Source organism: Drosophila gunungcola (genome assembly GCF_025200985.1).
Source record: "Drosophila gunungcola strain Sukarami chromosome 2R unlocalized genomic scaffold, Dgunungcola_SK_2 000020F, whole genome shotgun sequence".
Taxonomy (NCBI): domain Eukaryota; kingdom Metazoa; phylum Arthropoda; class Insecta; order Diptera; family Drosophilidae; genus Drosophila; species Drosophila gunungcola.
Window position 1 is genome coordinate 348,062 of NW_026453174.1, and position 18,508 is coordinate 366,569.

Sequence of the window (18,508 nt, forward strand, 5' to 3'; positions counted from 1 at the left end):
GGGATGACCCATCATTTAGCATATGCAAATATTTTGGACTGGCCTCCGGGTCGAATACACAATGTCTGATGTCCTGGCACTTCAATGGCTGCTCCTGTGGCTTAGTTTGCACTGGAAGGCGTTGTTGGGCCCCCTGCAAAGTAAATATTTGTTGTGGCCAAGCCGAGATCATAATAAGCAGCTCAGCCAGTCCCAAGATAAACACTAAACATAAATCTAAACGGCTTAGGTATTTCGGGGCAAGTAAAAGTGAAAGTGAAAGTGCGGAAACTCACCAATTGTCGTTATCACAGTGACCGAGTAGAGCAGAGCCTCGCTGAAGGTCCAGCTCTGCGAGTCGTCGGCATCGTAGCCAAAGTGGCCCAAGGCGCTGGCACTGCCCCCCTGGAAGAGTCCTCCTCCGCCAACGCTTCCTCCTCCTCCTGCTCCTCCAGCGGATCCTTGGCGCGTGGCCGCCACAATGGAGCCCTCGAAGCGACGCAGCTGCTCGTGGACCAGCATCGTCCAGTTGCGTTCGTACAAAACGTTGAGTTTCTCTGCAAGAAATGTGAGGTCGGAAAAGGTTAGGTCTGCAAGAAATGTGGAAGGAAGGTAAGAAAAAAAAGGTTAAGTCGGGTGCCCTTAAGTGTCTTCGAGTGTCCTTTCCGTAATTATGCAATTTCAAGCCAAGTGCAGCCATTGCCTTCGACCTCCCATCGACACGGCCGACAAGTGCCGACAAGCCGGACTATCCTTCGCTCACCTTGTGTCAATCTCAATCTCAATCTCAACCTCAAAATCCACCACCCCAAATGCTCCTCTTCGATTGAGGAATCTGCTCCCATTTGATGTCGTGTGTTCGCCTCTTGCAAATTGCAGAGGTCGCTTGTTAACAGCAGTTTGAGACTCGTTGCTGTCTTGCTTGTCGGCCACGCCCCTTTCACGCCCTCTGGCCTTGTGGGTGTAAGGACCCTCAAGTATCGAATCCTCAAGGGTGCACTTCCCCAGACATCAGCCCTCCCACCCATCCTAATCGACTGGAGCTAGTTGCCAAGAACAAAGCCAAAATCAAACGATTTTCTGTGCCAATCTTTTCAAACTTAATCGACTTGTTCTGCAAATTCCTCTTTGGTTCAGGACACTCGAGTTTATAAGAAACTAATTGGCAAGGAATAACAATTCAAAACCAGTATTAAACTGTTAGTTTACTTTTACATGAGTGCTAAAATCTTTTAAGCAACTTTAAATCAATTTTGGTTTTATGCTAGGCAACATGAAACCTAAAATAACAGTAGATTTTGAACTTACTGAACTTATATTGAACTTTTAGTGAAGGTATTTTACACCAGCATATGGTTAAAACTAACATTTCATGAGTCTTATTTTACTATCGCTCAAACAATTTCTTCAGCAGGGTTATATGTAAATGTGATAAATTTTACAAATAATCCAAACGTAAGCAATTTCCTTCATGTTTTGTGTATATGTACTTCCTATATAAGAAACTAGTTGGCTATGAATGGCATTTGCAAGCATTTTAATTAGGTGTCTATAGTGGCTTCATATTTTTAACATTTTTAATAAAAGGCTTTAAGCATTTCATTTTTCTGGAATCCATATTATTTATGCCAGCTAAAGATTTAATCTAGATCAGCTTAAATTGGCATATAAAATTTACTAAGCTCTAGCCCTTGATTTCTCTCTATTAATTTTTTTGACAACCTTAACCCTTCCTAATCTCAGCTCTCGCTAGGGCGAATTATAAATTACTAATGCTGAGAGGAGACTGTGAGACAATAAGACGAATGCAGCACATTATTAGGCGCTCGTTGGTGGGCTCATCGAATTAATCATAAGCCAGGTGGGACGCGGATGAGCTCAAGTTAATTGGTTTATTTATTATGCGAAATTTTAATTAAATAAACAGCAGCTCTAATACACACGCACGTGCCGCCTAGCCAATGGAATCAGGACAGCCTCGAATCGAGTGCCACTGGCAGGTGCGACAAAGTAATTAATTTCACATAAATCAGGCCAACAAATAGACCTCAAAATAGTTGCGATTAACGCAATCCAAGCCAATCGATAGAATTTCGCTTGTTTGTGAAAATAAAAACATACCCAGCCTGACCAAATATTTGGCTATGCAAATATTTAGCTTTTATTCAATTCGGTAGAGGCGAAATCGAAATTTAAGCCGGCCTTTTGTTTCAATTTGAGAGCTATGGGTCATGTTTGCTACTACTTATAATTAAAATATTTATACTGGCCCTCCACAACCGCTACTAAATATTTACTTGGCATTATTGGGCGATAACAAAACATTGTCGTTTTAATGTTTCAAATACTTTGGCAATTTGCAGGCAAATCAAGCGTGCAAAACACGCCGAAAATTTACGGGCACTGCGGCAAAAATGTGGCGGCCATTATAATTAATGCGGATTTTTGTGCGTCGCCAGCGAAGCGTTAAAATGTTTTCTGCATACTCACGGAAAAATAATAAGACCAAGGTATCAAAAAGATCAAAAGAGCTATGTTTCAAATATTTTTGTAAAAGAGTTTGGTACAAACATATTTGTATATACTTTTTGTTCAAACCAAAAATATCTAGAAAATTCATTTTAAGACAGCTCAAGTGGCAATGGTTATTAAAAATGAAAATATATATAATCATACCTACATTTAATAAATTCACAATTAATATCCTAGATATATTTTTCTTATCAAAACGTATTATGCTAAAATATAATTTGACTTAATTTAACAATTCAAGCAGAAGTAAAATGATTTTTAGCAACCTTTTAATTTGTTTATAGTTTTTGTAAACCGGCTAGATTTAGATTCAGAAATTTTTTTTCAATTGTCTAATTTGTGTTGGTTACTAAAATTTTTTTGGAAAAATCAGACAAATAAACCTTTTCACCAATCTTGATTTTACATCCGCAATAATAAATATTTATTCTAAAATTAATTTGCTGCCTTGATTTGTTTCTTTGTGGGTATGTACAATTTTTCAGAGTCAATTCTTTTTTTCAGAAAAAATATGATTAAAATTTGATTTGATGCTCACCTGTTATGATCCAGAGTTCGCGCAGACAGTCCTCACGGCTCTTGGCGATGGCCGCCGACTTGCTGAGGTCCTGCGGCGCCTCGAGGAGCGGGAAGATGAGGGCGCCCAGCACGGAGTAGCCGATGACCAGGAGCACGAGGCCGGGCGTGGAGATCAGCAGCTTGAGGGTGTGGCCGCAGCAGCGCCGGAGACCGCTGCTCGGCTTGGCTGCCAGCGAGGCGGTGGTCCTGGCGCCCACCTCCGTTGTTCCTGCTCCGGATTCGGCGGCATCGGGATCGGGATCCGTCTCGTCGTCGATGCCACAGTTCAGCTGCTGCTGTTGCTGCTTGGCCCTAATCGCCTGCTCAACGTCGGACATGATCGCTCAGTGTTCAATGGCATTTAGTGGCCACCTGCTCCTCCTCGGCTTCCGTTTTCGTTTCCGCTTCCAGCAAGCATTTCCGTTTCCGCTGGCAGCAGCATGACTCGTCCAACCCCTTGGCTCACTAATTGCAACAGTTATTTCTCATCGTTCGCAATGTCGTCGCTTTGTTCTCCCTATATCCCGCCCTATATCCCGCCCTATATCGCCCCTATATCTTTGTTCCCAGGTTGTCTGTCGACTGTCTTCCTATCCGCTTGTTGCCTTCAGCAAGCGTATTATTTTTTAAGCTGTCGTTGACTCGTTTTTGCTGCTTTTGCAGATGATGTTGCTGTTGTCGCTTGCTGCTGTTGTTGCTGTTGCTGCTGCTGCTGACGTGGCATTTACCATTGTTCCTGGTCTATGCACTCCATGGACTCTTCCTCCTCTCGGCCGTTTGTACTTTTAAAGTTGTTGTGCCAGTTTGCTCCCCTCCTCGCCTGCCTGTAATTGAAAACATTTGTATGCTATAGTTGTTGGTATTCATATTGTTGCAGTTGCTGCAGTTGTTGCTGCTGTTGCCTGGCTGCTTCCGTTAAAGTGCACTTGGGAGTAGGTTAAGCGCACACAAAGTGAAAACGTACTAAATTTGACACTTCATTTAATCTAATTAGCAACTCTTTAAGCCCAGGTCATTCTACTGTTGCCGAGCGGTAAGCCGAGTAATAAAATTGCAGTCAATTTAAATGTATGTATTTATTCAGCTTATGATTGAGTTAAAACGATAGTTGGTAGGCCAATAACAAAAGCTCGTGTGAATTAAAATACGTGGTAATTAAATTCATTCTTTTTTTTCCATTTAAATCAAATACATATAGCCTGATTGCATTTGTTTTATAACGTTACTACTGTTGCTAGTATTTTTTCAATGCAAAATGAACAATTGTAAATTAAAAAAATCTTAACATTTTTCTCCCTTTTATATATCTTTTAAGGTTCTAGTTCATCTAAATATTGATATCTACTTGTCTGTTTAAGTTTGCCCATACTGTCAGTTTAAGTATTTATATTTGTGCAGTTTATGATTGAGTTAAAAAGATACTTTTTGAGACAATAGCAAATGCTTCTGCGATAATAACCAAGTGGTAATTAAGTTTATTGCATTTACATATTAACAAAGCTATTTTGATGTTAGTTATCCAAAGGAAAATGACCCATAATCATCTTTCTTCTCCACTTAAGTATTGATTTTCTCTTGGCTGTTTAAGATCTGCATTCAATTTAAGTATTTATATTTGTTAAATTTGTGATTGAGTTTATGTGGTAGTTAATATTAATACTGTTTTGTTTCATTTAAATTAATTACGTTTTTTACTTAATTACTTTTGCTGTTATTTTTGTATATTTAATAAAATTATACATATTCTTTGGTTAACCACCTAAGACTTACTTCCAGGCCATTTAAATATCGATTTCCACTTGGCCGGCTAAGCTTTGCCCACATCTGGTTAAAGCCTCGTTTAGCCCGACTTGCCCACAAAGAGCTCATTATCGGATCCCATCGATTAAGCCCATAAAAATGATAGTCCATATAGGCAGCGCGCAAAACAAATTGAATGTGCGTCTGGCATTGTAAGCGATTGAGACTGGCAAATTGAAATCTGTCTGCTGGCATGTGAATACATGTAAGATACTAGCATTTCCGACCAGCCTTCACACATCAAAGTCTATAATCGTAATGAAGCTGACTGGGTAATGCGCTTAGGATATTTAGACATTGAACCAATTAAAGCTAAGGGGCAAACTCGGCGATTAGTTATTGAAGAAGCTGCCTCGAGAAAACTGAGGGGGCAACACGCAACATTCATTGATGTGGGTGGATCCCAAGAAAACATTTATTCTTTTGTAGCCGCCCTTTTATGAAGAGGAATAGGCGTCTTCTTCTGGCACACGCAATTTACTTAATTGGAAAATAAAATAAGCCAAGCCAGAGACTGGGATTGGGTTTTGGGTTTTGGGTTTTGGGTTGTGGGTTGAGGGTTTGAGGGCTTTTTGCCACTGGAACTGGGCCAAACCGGAAACTGCTCGGCAAACTGAAACAATGGCCACTCGAGTTGGTTTTTTATGGCTGTATGGGTAGCGGGCATAATTTAATTCAGCCAACAACGGGGCGTATGAGCAACAAAGGACCAAGGCGCTGGCTAATGCAAAATTAATGTCAATCGCTGATTCGGAGCCCCTTTGCAAAAAGGGGGGGGGGAAACGAAATGCCAATGCCCTCTTAATTGTGCACTAACATTTGAACTGCGATGGAGACGACACGCACACATCTAAGCGAACGGAGGACATTGAGGAAAAGCCAGCCGGAAAAGCGAGAAAAGCGAGGCAAAAGGCAAGGGGAAAAATGTCTGCCGGAAGTTATCCCTTTTAGCCAGATTGAAATCAGCTTACAGTCGCTCCTTAATTGAAATGTTTGCGTTTCACTTTAACCAAAGCCGTTTTCGCCAGCCCAGACCCAAGCTGACAAAACCCTTTTCACTCGGTCATATTATTCTGTATTTCATCGAGTTTCATTCATTTCGTTTCATTGCTCTTTGCCGTATTTTTTCGCCATTTCATGAAGTTCTCAGCCTGCCTGCCAAAGTTTTTAATAGTTAAGTACGGCTGCTGCCCAGGATAACGTTGGCCAAATCCGCGCTCGCCTTCATTTCCATTCATTTCCTTAGCTGCAGACTTGGCTTTTGTGCCACTCCGCCCTGTTGTGCATTATTTATAATTATTATTTTTAAATGCAATGACAACAAACGCAGTTTAATTACAATTTTCAACTCATCAAATGCAGCAGCCGCAGAGGAAGAAAGAGGACTGCAAGCGAAGGACATCGGGGCAACATCCAAGGAGAATGGCGCTAATGGCGCCAGCATTTCTCGTTCTCATCCACCCTCTTAGCCAGCTTTTCTCACTTTGGAGACCAGGACAGCTTAGCTGTTTTTAAATCCAATTTCGCTTCATAATTTTATAACGCGCCCGGCAAACTCCGAGCTTTCTGGACCCCAGAGAAATCTGCTCCTCGCCCCCTTTTTCCTCACTGGCCATTGCCGATTTAATTGCATTGCTGACATTTAGCACCCAGCTCTGGGAACCCACACAAAAAAGGACATCATGGTGAAAAGGGACATGATAGTAAATGATTAAGATGGGAGCAGGAGCAAATGCAAAGTTGATTTTTTTATTCAGGAATCCGAACCACATTTGCATGTTGGTTTCTTAATTGAAGTCGAAGAGAACTCAATTTTTTGATGGATTAACCAATTTGTCGCCTTCGAATTGTTGTATTGTTTGTAAGTTTTTTAAAATTACTATTCTGGCTACAACTGAATAATTGATGGTTCTATAAAATGCTGGAGTATAACTAAGTATTATATCCTATTCTAAATGGAGTGCAAATAAAAGAATTTTGGTACTATAGAGCGTTTCTAATACTCAACAACTAAGTAGAAGTCATATAATAAATAAATCGAACACTTCCAAGGCCATAACTTTTCTTAAGGATATCGGATTTTAAAAAGGCAAAGCTCTAAAGATTTGTGCTTTAATTTTCCAAGAATCTTCATTTAAATGTTGGCTTGTAAATTCGGGTTGATTTTTCTGATATTTATATTTTTTTCCCAAAAATAGCTTTCTTGAAGAATGACCAATAACCACCATTTCTAATTCCTTAACTTCTCTCTCAGAAATCCGATTTCGAAAAGGTATACCTCTTTAGGTTTGTGGAATCGTTTTCCAAGAACCCGATTTTAAACTTTGCTTTTTAAATTTAATGAATTTTTTTTTTGGGTTTTTAATATTTATTAAATTTTCAAAAACTAGCTTTGCAGAAAAATGATCTTAATCCAGGACTTCCAAGGCCATAACTTTTCTTAAAGATATCTGATTTCAGAAAGGCATAGCTCTAAAGTTTTGTGCTTTAATTTTTCAAGAATCTGCAATTAAATGTTGGCTTGTAATTTGGGTTCGATTTTTGAATGTTTTAATGATCTATTTTTCTATTTTTTCCAAAAATAGCTTTGTTGAAGAATGACCAAAATCTGCGTTGCAAACTTCTAACTTAAAATTTAAAGCCCTCTGCAATGGTATAAAAAACCCCACTAAGGGATGAATACACAAATACAATATAAATTAGAAACAAATTAAAATAACACTGGCACAACACTCACCGCCAAGTGCGACTTTTTTCATAAGCAGCACAATGAAATTGTTCAGTCAAGTGCCTATAATGAAAACTAAATGCTGCAAGATTAGTGGTCTGCCGGCGGAGCGGGAGTCCGATAAAGGGATTTCCCGGCGTGTTTTCCACGCCTTTAGAAGCCATAAAACCACTAGAGCGTGCGCTCAACTTTTAGCACATTAGCCGGGGGAGTGCGAATAATAGTTGGTTTTATGGCCAGAGGTGCGAAGCAAAAACAAAAAAAAAAAAACAGATACAGATACAGATGGGGATGTCCTCAGGAAAGATACTCGCTCTACTAAAGCTGCCCAGGAAATTCACATGATTATGAATATGCAATTGGGAGCGGGAGCGGGAAACACTTGAGCGGCGCTCATAATTCATATTAGGGCCAGAAACAAAGGCTCCCAAAAAGGAAGCCCGCAGAAAGAAAGTGGCTGGCAAGTGCAGCTGGCCAACGGACATTATGTGCAGCACGGTCTTAGAGGATATAATGACCATGTTAATGCCCAGCACAAAAGTGCACTGAAAGGAAATGAGCAAGATAAGTAACGAGCCCGAAAATGTTCCTTAGTCCCCCTGCCCTGCCCGGGGTTACAAACTTTTGCGCACAACAAGGAAAACAAGGAGAACTGTGAAAGAGCCAGTGGCTCGACGCCTTGGCCGTTCCTCATTAAACGCACTCAAGTCGCTCGCAACAATCTTAATTATGTTGTAAAGTCTTTTGGCCAGGAGGAACAGAAAAAACAAGCCAAGCCAAGCTTTTCAGCTGGCCGCCAGGAAAAACTTTGGCCGCGCTGATTAGTTTTTCGAGTGCCTGCAGTGCAAGTCGGCTTCGGCACTCAGTCTGTCATCCAGTCAGTCGGTCATCAGTGGCAGTGCTTTGGAAACTTTTCCTGGCTGGGTGGCAAAACAACAAAAACTCATTAAAAACTGCACAAATGCAACGTTTTGCAGGGCCCATAAATACACGGCAGCACCCTCGGCCAACTCCAGATGCAGATGAAGGGCCAAGTCAAGCGGGAAAATGCAAAACTGCCCAACAAATGCACAATAATTAGAGGCAAATTTAAAAGTCGTTTGCCTGCTAATGAAGGCATCCTTTGTGCCCGGAAAGCTGAAGGCTTGGGGCCAGCAAAAACGCAGCCACCAAAATGGCAGGGCTAACTAGGGAAAGATGCTGCCGGCTAATGGCCAAAATTGGCTCAATCAATTGTCTTAAATATCATAATTATAATTATTATTTTAAGTAAATACGGTTGCAAGAGGTAATCACAATTGCATTGTGATAATAGAAAAGACATATTAGGGAAAATTCAGGTAATGCTTGAAATTAGAAACCGTATTTAATGATTATTTTTATTTTATTAAAGTTAAGCTTGAAGGGAATGGTTTACACCTATATCATTTAATTTTTTCCAGCTTTGCATATATTCATAATAATTATTTTGAACAGTAAATAAAAATACTTATAATAACAACATCCCTGCTTTAAATATATTCTTATATTAAATTACAAAATTTTCCCTTGGAAATGGGAACTAAATGCAATTAGAAACAAACCAAAAATTTTCGTTAAACAATTCTAAAGCTAAAAGCAGATAAAAACATTGTGCTGACAGGAGAAAAGTTGTTTGTCTTAAAATTGTCCGTGCTTACAGTTTGATGCCATTCACAGGTTTCTTAATCAGCCATTGGGGCAAAGTTCAGTCTGGCAGCTTCAGGCTGCAGTTCAAGATAAACTCGTTAACTTTCATAATTAAATTGTTAAACATCAGTTGGGCTTTAATTGACACTCGTCGAAGGGGGCGTTCGAAGGACATCGTCCTTTGGCCTGCTCAGCGAAATTCTTTAAGTGCCAATTTAGTGGCAATTTGCTTTTGTCTTAACACTTTTTAGGGTGGAGGATAAGACTCGGGCGCTTGTAGTACAACACAATTTAATGTTAATTAAGCAAAACGTTGCCAATGGCAGTTGGTAGTCGTCCAGAGTTCAAATGGTCCATTGGTCCTTTCCCATTTCCCCTTTCTCCATTTCCCTTTTCCATTCCCATGCAGTCTGTGAATGTGTAAACAAATGTTTGCACAGTTGGCCTAATTGACTTTGCCGAGTTAAAGCAAAAACTTTTTTCTCACTCTCTAGCTACCATAAACGAGATAGAAAGAACCAAATTAAATCAAATAAAATCGAATTGTTAGCCAATTGAGAACTGCCCTAAAAAAGAAGGCAGAAGTAAGGGGAAAAACGGAAAATGATAAGGGCATGCATAAAATGCATGCTAAAGGTTGGCAGCGGAAATTTGCATAAAAGCCCCAGAGCACGTACTCAGCTTTGATGTTCCGCCCTTTATCCCTTGGAATGCTCTATATATATGTAGTGTGAGTCCAAAAATGCCATTTTGAATGCACTTTAAGGGCACTTTGTCTCAGGGTCTCGCTATCATTAAAAACATTCCAGACTCGCAGCTAATCCCCTGATATATGAAGTGTCATTGCGATTTGCATGGCTACGAAGCGATCTCTTTATACACATGGACAGCTGGATGTGCATATCCTGCGGCAAATGCCGCCACAAAATCGTCGACCGCCGATGGTTTTAATTGAGCCAACTAACGCAGACATGTGCTCAAATTAAGCGGTCGTGTGTGTATGTGACTGAGTGTTGATGCCACCGAATGCAATAATAGTTCTAGGCCCTCAAACGGTCAAAAACTGGTCTACACAAATGGGGATTAGGTTTGTCCACAAAAGAGCTTGGGGTTATTAAATATATTAAAGAGTGACTACAGTTTTTTAAATGTCAAGCACATTTAAACAAAAAAAATATTACAAAGAATTCACGAGCTCAGAACTTAATATGTTAAAGAGTGACTACGATTTTTTAAATGTTAGGCAGATTTAAACACACTATAACAAAAGTACTAGCTAAACGCCACGTATAAAAATTTCGTTTACACTCCCGAACCAACTTAAATAATTAATATAGTATTATGAGCCTTTAAACTTACTTTAAGAAAATGTCCTTTTTAAACTACTATTTTTAAGATTGTTAATTCTACATAGTGTAGAATTGCTTCGCTGGCAAGTGTAACTCCAGCGGTGTCTATCCTTTCATTGAAAACCCCTCCTCCTTCCATTGTAATTGCTTTGTTTTGCTTACTAATTGTTTGTGGCCAGAACGCCAAATTAACTTGGTCACGTGGCCGGAGGGCAATGGTGGGTGAATGGTGTGCGAAGGGAAGGGGTTTTGGCCGGATACGGGACTCCTTGAGCCGCAGGCGCCGATGAGCGTTATTGATGACATTTTCGCTTGGTGTTTGGTATTTGATGCACGAGTGGTCCTGCTATCAGCCAATGATTGAGTGCAAATGGAGCAAACGTGGCGTGGAATGAAAGAAATCGGGCGAAACGGTCTGCGGAGTGGCAGATGAGAGATTCGAGGTCCTGGAGCCTAAAGCCTGGGTAATAACATGCAGGCCAAGTGACCTCAATGCTTCTCTTCTGACTGACCAGTCAGAGCAAACAAAACGCGTTTCAATGCGTTTCAGGGGGCAGAACACATGTTTGCAGATGGGTGGTTAGATGGGTGGTTGTATGGGGTGCCCACAGATGCAAACACTGAGATATGCACACACCACACACCTCGTTCGCACTAACACAGATTGCGGAGCAAGTGTGTCATGGACATGGCGAGGTTGGCCGGTTTGTTAGGAGGAGAGAAGGGGAGGAGGGGGCTTGTTTTGGGCAAGGAGACAACGAAAAACACGTGTTCCATCCAAACGATGACGATGATAATAATGGCAGGGATTCCATAGATGGATGCCTGGGATTGCTTTTACCGTTGAGGCTGTAAAAAAGACGCGTACTAAAATGGCGATCCGAAGGACAAACAAACATGGCATACCGATAGCAGCCACAGTACACAGCACACACAGCACACACCGCACACACAGCACACACCGCACACAAACACAAGCCCAGCGCAAACACACTCCCACTCATTTGGTGTACTTCAAAAACCCAGGCGCACGCATTTATGCAAGATTGCAATTATGATATAAAACACCGGTCGCAGCTGGATGTGGAAGTGGGCCCAGATAGCTGAATGGATCTGGCCGGCATTGTCTGCGCTCCACGATGAATGCTCCGATGGCCCAGAGCCTTAAAGTCCGGCCTGAGAGCCAAGAGCATAGCTGATGATTTGGTGAAGGTCATCCCAGACTAACATTTCAATAGAGAATGTCGTGTACAAGAAATGGAGACATGTTTAAGCCAAGAGATTATCCAAAGTGCTACAAAGTGTTCTAGACTTTAATATGTATCTTATTTCTTCAGCTGGAAGAAGGCCCAGCTGACCAAAAGCCTTAGCACTTTGTTTAGATTCAATTTTTCGTTTAAAATTGCCAACTCTGCTTTTAAATCGCATTATATAACAATTAATTTATAATGATAAGCCTTGGATTTTAAGACCTAAAAGCTAAATATAAGTGAATCTACAGTTACTACAGTTTAATTGCAATTTAATTTAAGAATAGCCTTTTTTTCTCGACTCTTAAGCTGTGATACAAAAGTATCGAATATTTAAAGTCAAAAAATCGAGAACAATTTATATCAGTTTGTCTTTAAATCTTTTATCAAATCTATCAAAAAACCTCTTAACATTGTAAAAAAAAAGTCGTGAAGAACGAACCTTTAACATACACAACTTCTGATATCAAATTTCGACTACCAAAATAAAATGTTACCACTCAACAAGGCTAAAAAAGTGGAGCATTTTACCAAACCGGACCTTCACCTTCCGGTCTTCTGAAGCAATTCGTTTTCGTAAATTTTAAATTTAATGTAAATGTTTCCTTAATAAAACTAACATTGCTATTATCCTACAACTTAAATTTCTAATACATCTTTAATTTTTGAGAAACTAAAACTTTTTTTCGCTCTTCAAAAAACTTGATATTGCCTTCGCAATTTTCTCGCTTAGTATTGCCTGATTAGCAACCAATATTAATCACCCGAGTAGAATATTCAGCGTAAAGTCATTTCCGTTGGCAAACAATCGATTAAAGGGCTTCAGCTCATTATCGCCGCTAATCGTTGCAGCTCCTGTCAGTTTCAGGGGGCCAACGGGTGGGGGTTCGGATCAGCAATGCCAATTAGGGGCTTGAACTTGAGTCCTCCGCCGGACAACGGGCAACGGAACTGACCCCAATCCGTGTCGCCTGTCGTCCAGCAGTCTTCGATTCTGCTCTCCAGCCCGTTTGAACCCTGCCAAACTGTCAAAGCGTTAATTGAGTTTGACACTAATGAGCGTGCAATCGCTGCATAATTGATTTACAAATGCCAGGCCATCAGCCACGCCCTCTGCTCGCTGCAGCTAGCCGAGTTTATGACCATGTTGCAAATTCACCCTAATTGGGTCAGACAAACACACAATAGAGAGCCTGACTTTTGGCTGGCGAGGAATTAGCATTTCAGTGAAATATATGCGGAAATTGAAGGGGACGAACCGAAAAATCTGCCGGGAAATGTAGGCCGCACATCGACCCGTGTAGCTCAGCAAAACGGTCGAAGGATGCCCAAGGATCTGGAGGGCTCATTTCAGGGCTTGCCACAAGCACTAATTCCACACAATTCGTAATTAATTTGAATTAATTATGTGCCACTTTCTACATGCAGCCAGGGCAAACAAGCCGACGAAGCTTCCCGCAAACATCACGTGTGGGCTGGGGGCGGGGGCGTGGCAAACGGCATATTTTTAGACTCAACTCCGGCCACAAATCTGCCGCAGAGCGGAAGGATGAAGGATAAAGTGGGCGGGCTTGGTCTTCATTTATCTTCTCTGTTTTCATTGCCTACTTTTGGCTGAAACTGGAAGCCTTTGTAAAAGCAGCTTGAAGCATTAAGATTAACGGAAGTCTAGGCACCAAAACTTCTTATCCTGGTAGGCCTTTGTTAAAGGAACATGTTTCGCATGCTTTAAAATTAAACAAAAATTGGTTCGAAACATAAACAATTACTATGAAAATCCTGGTAATAACGAAAGATGGAAAAACCGTTAAAAGGTCTGTTTCCGACGAGCCGGTTAGCGAGTGCAAGGATCCGAATGCCAACACCAGCAGTAGTTTACCATGCGAAAGCAACTCGAAAGATTCCGACAATAAAAAGCTACCCAAAACCAAGACAGCTGATCAAAGGCCACAAAGCCACAACAACTAACCTTTGAAGAACCAGCTGAGATAAAACTATTTTAAATGACACAAAAAAGCAAAAAGAAAGGAAAAGTCCAAAATCAGATCATCTGTTTTGTTTACATGCCGTTTTTTTGGTTGCCAAATTAATAATATCAGAAATATCACAGAATAATAAAAAAAAATTATAATAAAATTTATTAAAATTTTTGAGAGATTATCCCCTTTTGTTATTTAAAAATCAGAAATCTTAACTAAAAACTAAATACTTATATCTTAAACTAAGCTGACAATGGCTTTCAAAGCTTCTCATCGTATAGTTTTCTTTGATTAATGAATGCTACTGCACATTTATGAAGTCTCAGCCCTCAATCCCTTAAGCAGCTGAAATGTAATTGTTGCAATTTATTAAGAGTATTCCTTAAATTCCATATCAAGTGTCCCAGTGGGTGAGGGCGTGTGGTACTCCCAGTATTAATCTGGGCGATGCCTCACGTATGCCGTAATCTGCCAGGCATCAAGCCAAGGACTTTAGCACTTAAGACGAATTCAAACAAAAACACACACGCATCCAGTCAGACGTAATCACTGGGGCCCACGTGCTAGGCAAATTAATTTGGATTCCATCGGTGAATTTGCCCCAAAACGGAAAAACATAGAGTGCGGGAAAACCTCAAAAATATCTCTGCCACCCAGACAATACACCGAGATGAAGGGAGTTTTTTTTCTGGGGACGGGACGAGCGTTGACAGCACAAATTTAACGCTTGAAATGCCAAACACACAAACATTTTGACATTCAAAGCACAGATCCTAGTACGCATGAATATGTACAGTGTACACAGTTGTGTGTTGTCCTTGCTCGGTTCTCTCGGCGTGGCAAATTTTCCATGAAAATTGCATGAATTGCAGATTTGTGTTGCCCCTTCCTTTTTGCCATACGCACGAAATGCGCTCCGGAGTACGGGGGGGGGGGCCCAACTTACACCCGGAGTCAAGTTGCGTGCGCCGTAGACATTTTTATGGCATGCAGCGAACTGCCAGATGGCAGCTGCCGCTTGGCACTTGCCGCAAAATAGGGAAAATGCTTTACAATATAATAGAATTTGCCAGAAACGTGACTTTAACAAGCTTTTGGACATGTAAATACATAAACATTACACACATATGCACTGGCTGTCAAACACCAGCCAAGAGGAATGACTTAATATACTGCAAAGCTGATATGTGGACAATGTGGCGTATGCGTGATATGCCAAGGAAAGGATGGAGAGTAAGAGACGGAGAATGGGCAGCAATGCAGGAATGCAGAAATGCGACCACAGCTCAATTAGTTTTTCGTTTTTAGAAAGCGAGCATGCAGGGCGTATGATTAATGTGGTTTCCATTCAAATGGCACTGCCCGAAAGTATGCTACAATGGAGTGCCCGACACTTGTGGCACTCCATGCAGCAGCATCAAGATAACGAGCTATTTTCTTTGCTTTTCCCTGCCTGCTGGAATGCAGCCAACTTGAAAACCCTTTATTCAACAGATACAAACAAATACTTTGCCAACAAATTGCGGCATTCCCGGGCATCACAGATCACAGATTCAGATACCAAACTAAATTCATTCCAATTACTTTGCTGGGCCAGGTAATCTGGCTAATTGCCCACCCACATCTCATACAACTCATGCGGCAAGTGCCAACATCTCGATTCAAAAGTTGCAGCTTAAATTCAATTACAACGCTAGTTCGGTCCGGTACACCAAGAGAAAAACGCCATAGTAAAATTAAACATTAAATTTTTGAATTTAACATTGTTTTTTAAAATATAAACTTGCTGAAAATAAACTAAAAACATGATAATGTAATTATATAATTCAAGGTGAACTACAATTGGATATGTATTTTTTTAATATATGACTAAATTTTTTCACACCTAAATACAAAAATGGTAGTGTAACACACTTTGATTTAAACACAACACCCCAGTACCAAAAATATGTAATTCATTTAAAATAAACCATGATTTTTCTCTGGGTATAGTTGCTGGATTTTTTGTTAAGCAAACACACAGGTTAGAGATTAAAATCACGAGTTGGTTAGGAATCACACTTAAGCACTTCACACCCGCAGAACGGCACCCAAAGGAGGCATTTTAAGCACACGAATTTAAATCATCAATTTTTCATCTCACTCGACTGCATAAATCAAGCTGGCTGTCTACCTGCCACGTGGCATATGCCGCTTAAACAACTGCCAGCTTGTAACGGCCACGTTAACCTGCCTCATTGTCTGCGCGACATTTGTTGTCCTTTTGTGTTTAATGTCCAACAGTCGAAGGCAGTAAAATTTAATGCCGGCTCCTCCCGTTTTCCACTACCAACTCCAGCTACCAAAAAGACAATTGCGTGACGCGGAGCATTATGGCCACGGCCTGGAGTTGACTTTTGGCCAAGACAACGGCGGTTGGATTGTCACTGCTATTTGCTTAGACGCGATTTATGCCCTGCTAACGCTTGATAAATGACTGGGAAAATTAGTAAGTGGCTATTACTTTTTGTCAACGCGACTACGAATCCAAAATGCTCGTTGGCCATAAATTCACAGTTCGCTGCTGCTGCTGCTGCTGCTGCTCTGTCATCTTCTCCGCTGCTCTGTGGCTCATTAAAATGCCAAATTAGTAGTCCAGCAAATTAGTAAAATTCTAGATAATTTCTGTAATTGTAACTGCTGGTGAGGTGAATTCAACCCAGCCAACAGACCAAAATTAAATGGAGTGACCAACTGGAATGGCTAATTAAATAAGAAACAAGAGAGCGAAGCAGAGGGAAAGATCTAAACATGCTAAATATATCATATAAATCACAAAACAATACACTATGCACTCACAGAACTCATTAGCTTTTATTAATCGAATTAACTTGAGCATTGCAGAATTGCGAAACATTGTTGGTAAGTCTTTTATCCAAACAATTACCAACTGTCCACATGGGCCAATAAATAAGCCACAGAAAAACACATGCCAAGCAGATAATCGGAGGGAAATTCATCCATAAACAGACAGATTAAACCGTCAACGTCACCGCATATGCATGTGCGTGCATTAAAAATTAATTACATTTTAAATGGCAAAAGAATTTAATTTTTGCTGGCCATCTCCTCTACCTATATCCTAATTGAAAAGTAAAAATAAATGTCATTACTGTAATGCATTTGGGATGGAATGTGATTTAGAGCACTTTCCGGCATTGTTGAGATTTTAATTGAATTGTTGGGATCAATAAGCCCACGCACCAAAATTGCTCACATGGAAATGCTGTAAATTTGTTGCGGTCAATTTTGCGTGTTAAGGCCAGTAAAAACCGAAAATTGTTTGCCACTTCCCATCTTTTTTGTTTTCCACAAATTTCCTCACACACCTCCCTCTATTTCGCTCTAAAATTGAGAGCCGCCGTCGGTAAACGAACCGCAGCAGCCAAGTGTCGAAAATTTGCATCCAATTAAAATGTTTGCTCCAACAAACAGCGGCCGACATGAGCTTTTACTTTCGTTACCAAAATGCAGCGTGGCGTTCGTTTGGTTGCCAATGCCACCGACTAAAAACTGCAATTAGGTAGTTAGTGCGTGTCGTAATAATAAATCTATATTGATTTCTTATCAAGCTTGGGTCTTACCCATGGGTTTTTTTGTTTTCTTTCTTTTTGGGTATAATTTTTCGGAAATGTTCTAAGAACATTAAACTCTCGGAAAGCTAGCAATCGGCAGACAAACGGTTATCATTTGTTAATCTCCCCAAAAATATCATAAAACCTTTATTATTGAGTTTTTGAATTAAAAATAGAATTCTATTCCGGGGAAAATCGATTACAATATAATCAAACACCTACTACAAAGGGCAAGTGGTATCAAAACGCAAGCATTGAAAACCAAATCCAGCTGTGAAAAAAATCAAGATATGAAGTTTATTTTAGTACTATTTTTAACTCAATTTTGTAACTTTTGTGGTTGATTTAATAGTAAATAAACGTTGAAGCTACAAAATTGTGTTACACTTATTCTTACATATAGTATTCTTATTTTTATAAGTCGAATAGCTTAGACAATACAAATTAAAAAAAAGGATGGAAAAATAAAAAAAAAAATAATTTTAGAAAAGGTTTCTGACACCAATTGACAAGACCAAAAAAAAATTGTACAATTATTAGCCATTTTCAAAAGAAATTTTGTTCGTTGTTTGTTAGCATAGAAATTCTTAGGTAACAGCAGTTCAAAATGTAATGAAAGACAATCATAATTCTGAGGACTTCTTAATATTTACATATTAAATAATAACACCTTAAATAACAGTCATTATGTCACTGACTGACCCTTAAACCAACCTACCAAGCACGTATACATGGCTTACTAAATAAAAAAGACATAAGTGCGACGCGCTGGCGAACCGATGATAATAACTTAATTTTCATATTTTCACTTACCTTGGGTTATGTCAAGTCTAATGGCCAGCTCCCCGAAACACCTCTAGACACGTTTTTTTGTTTTATTCGTAGTTTGTTTTCGTTTTCGAGTTATTTCTTTCTTTGTTTTTATTTCGACTACGAACGCTTTAGATGCCGCTGGGCAAAAAGAGCTGCTCAGTGAGCTTTTGGCGTTCGCGGTGAGCGGATCGCTTGGAAATCAATTGTTTACCAACGCAAGTGACTGCAAAATAGATAG

The 18,508-nt window shown here is 40.1% G+C and overlaps 1 protein-coding gene across 1 annotated transcript in view; it reads right to left on the reverse strand.

Moving 5' to 3' along the window:
- The window catches only part of LOC128256428 (uncharacterized), a 31,074-nt gene extending 12,663 nt beyond the window's left edge, over positions 1–18,411 (reverse strand). Inside the window, 3 exon segments of the mRNA XM_052986782.1 lie at positions 276–536; positions 3,050–3,893; positions 18,271–18,411. Coding sequence (XP_052842742.1) covers positions 276–536; positions 3,050–3,407 — 619 coding nt within the window. The 5' untranslated portion in view covers positions 3,408–3,893; positions 18,271–18,411.
- Between the last annotated feature and the right edge of the window lie 97 nt (positions 18,412–18,508).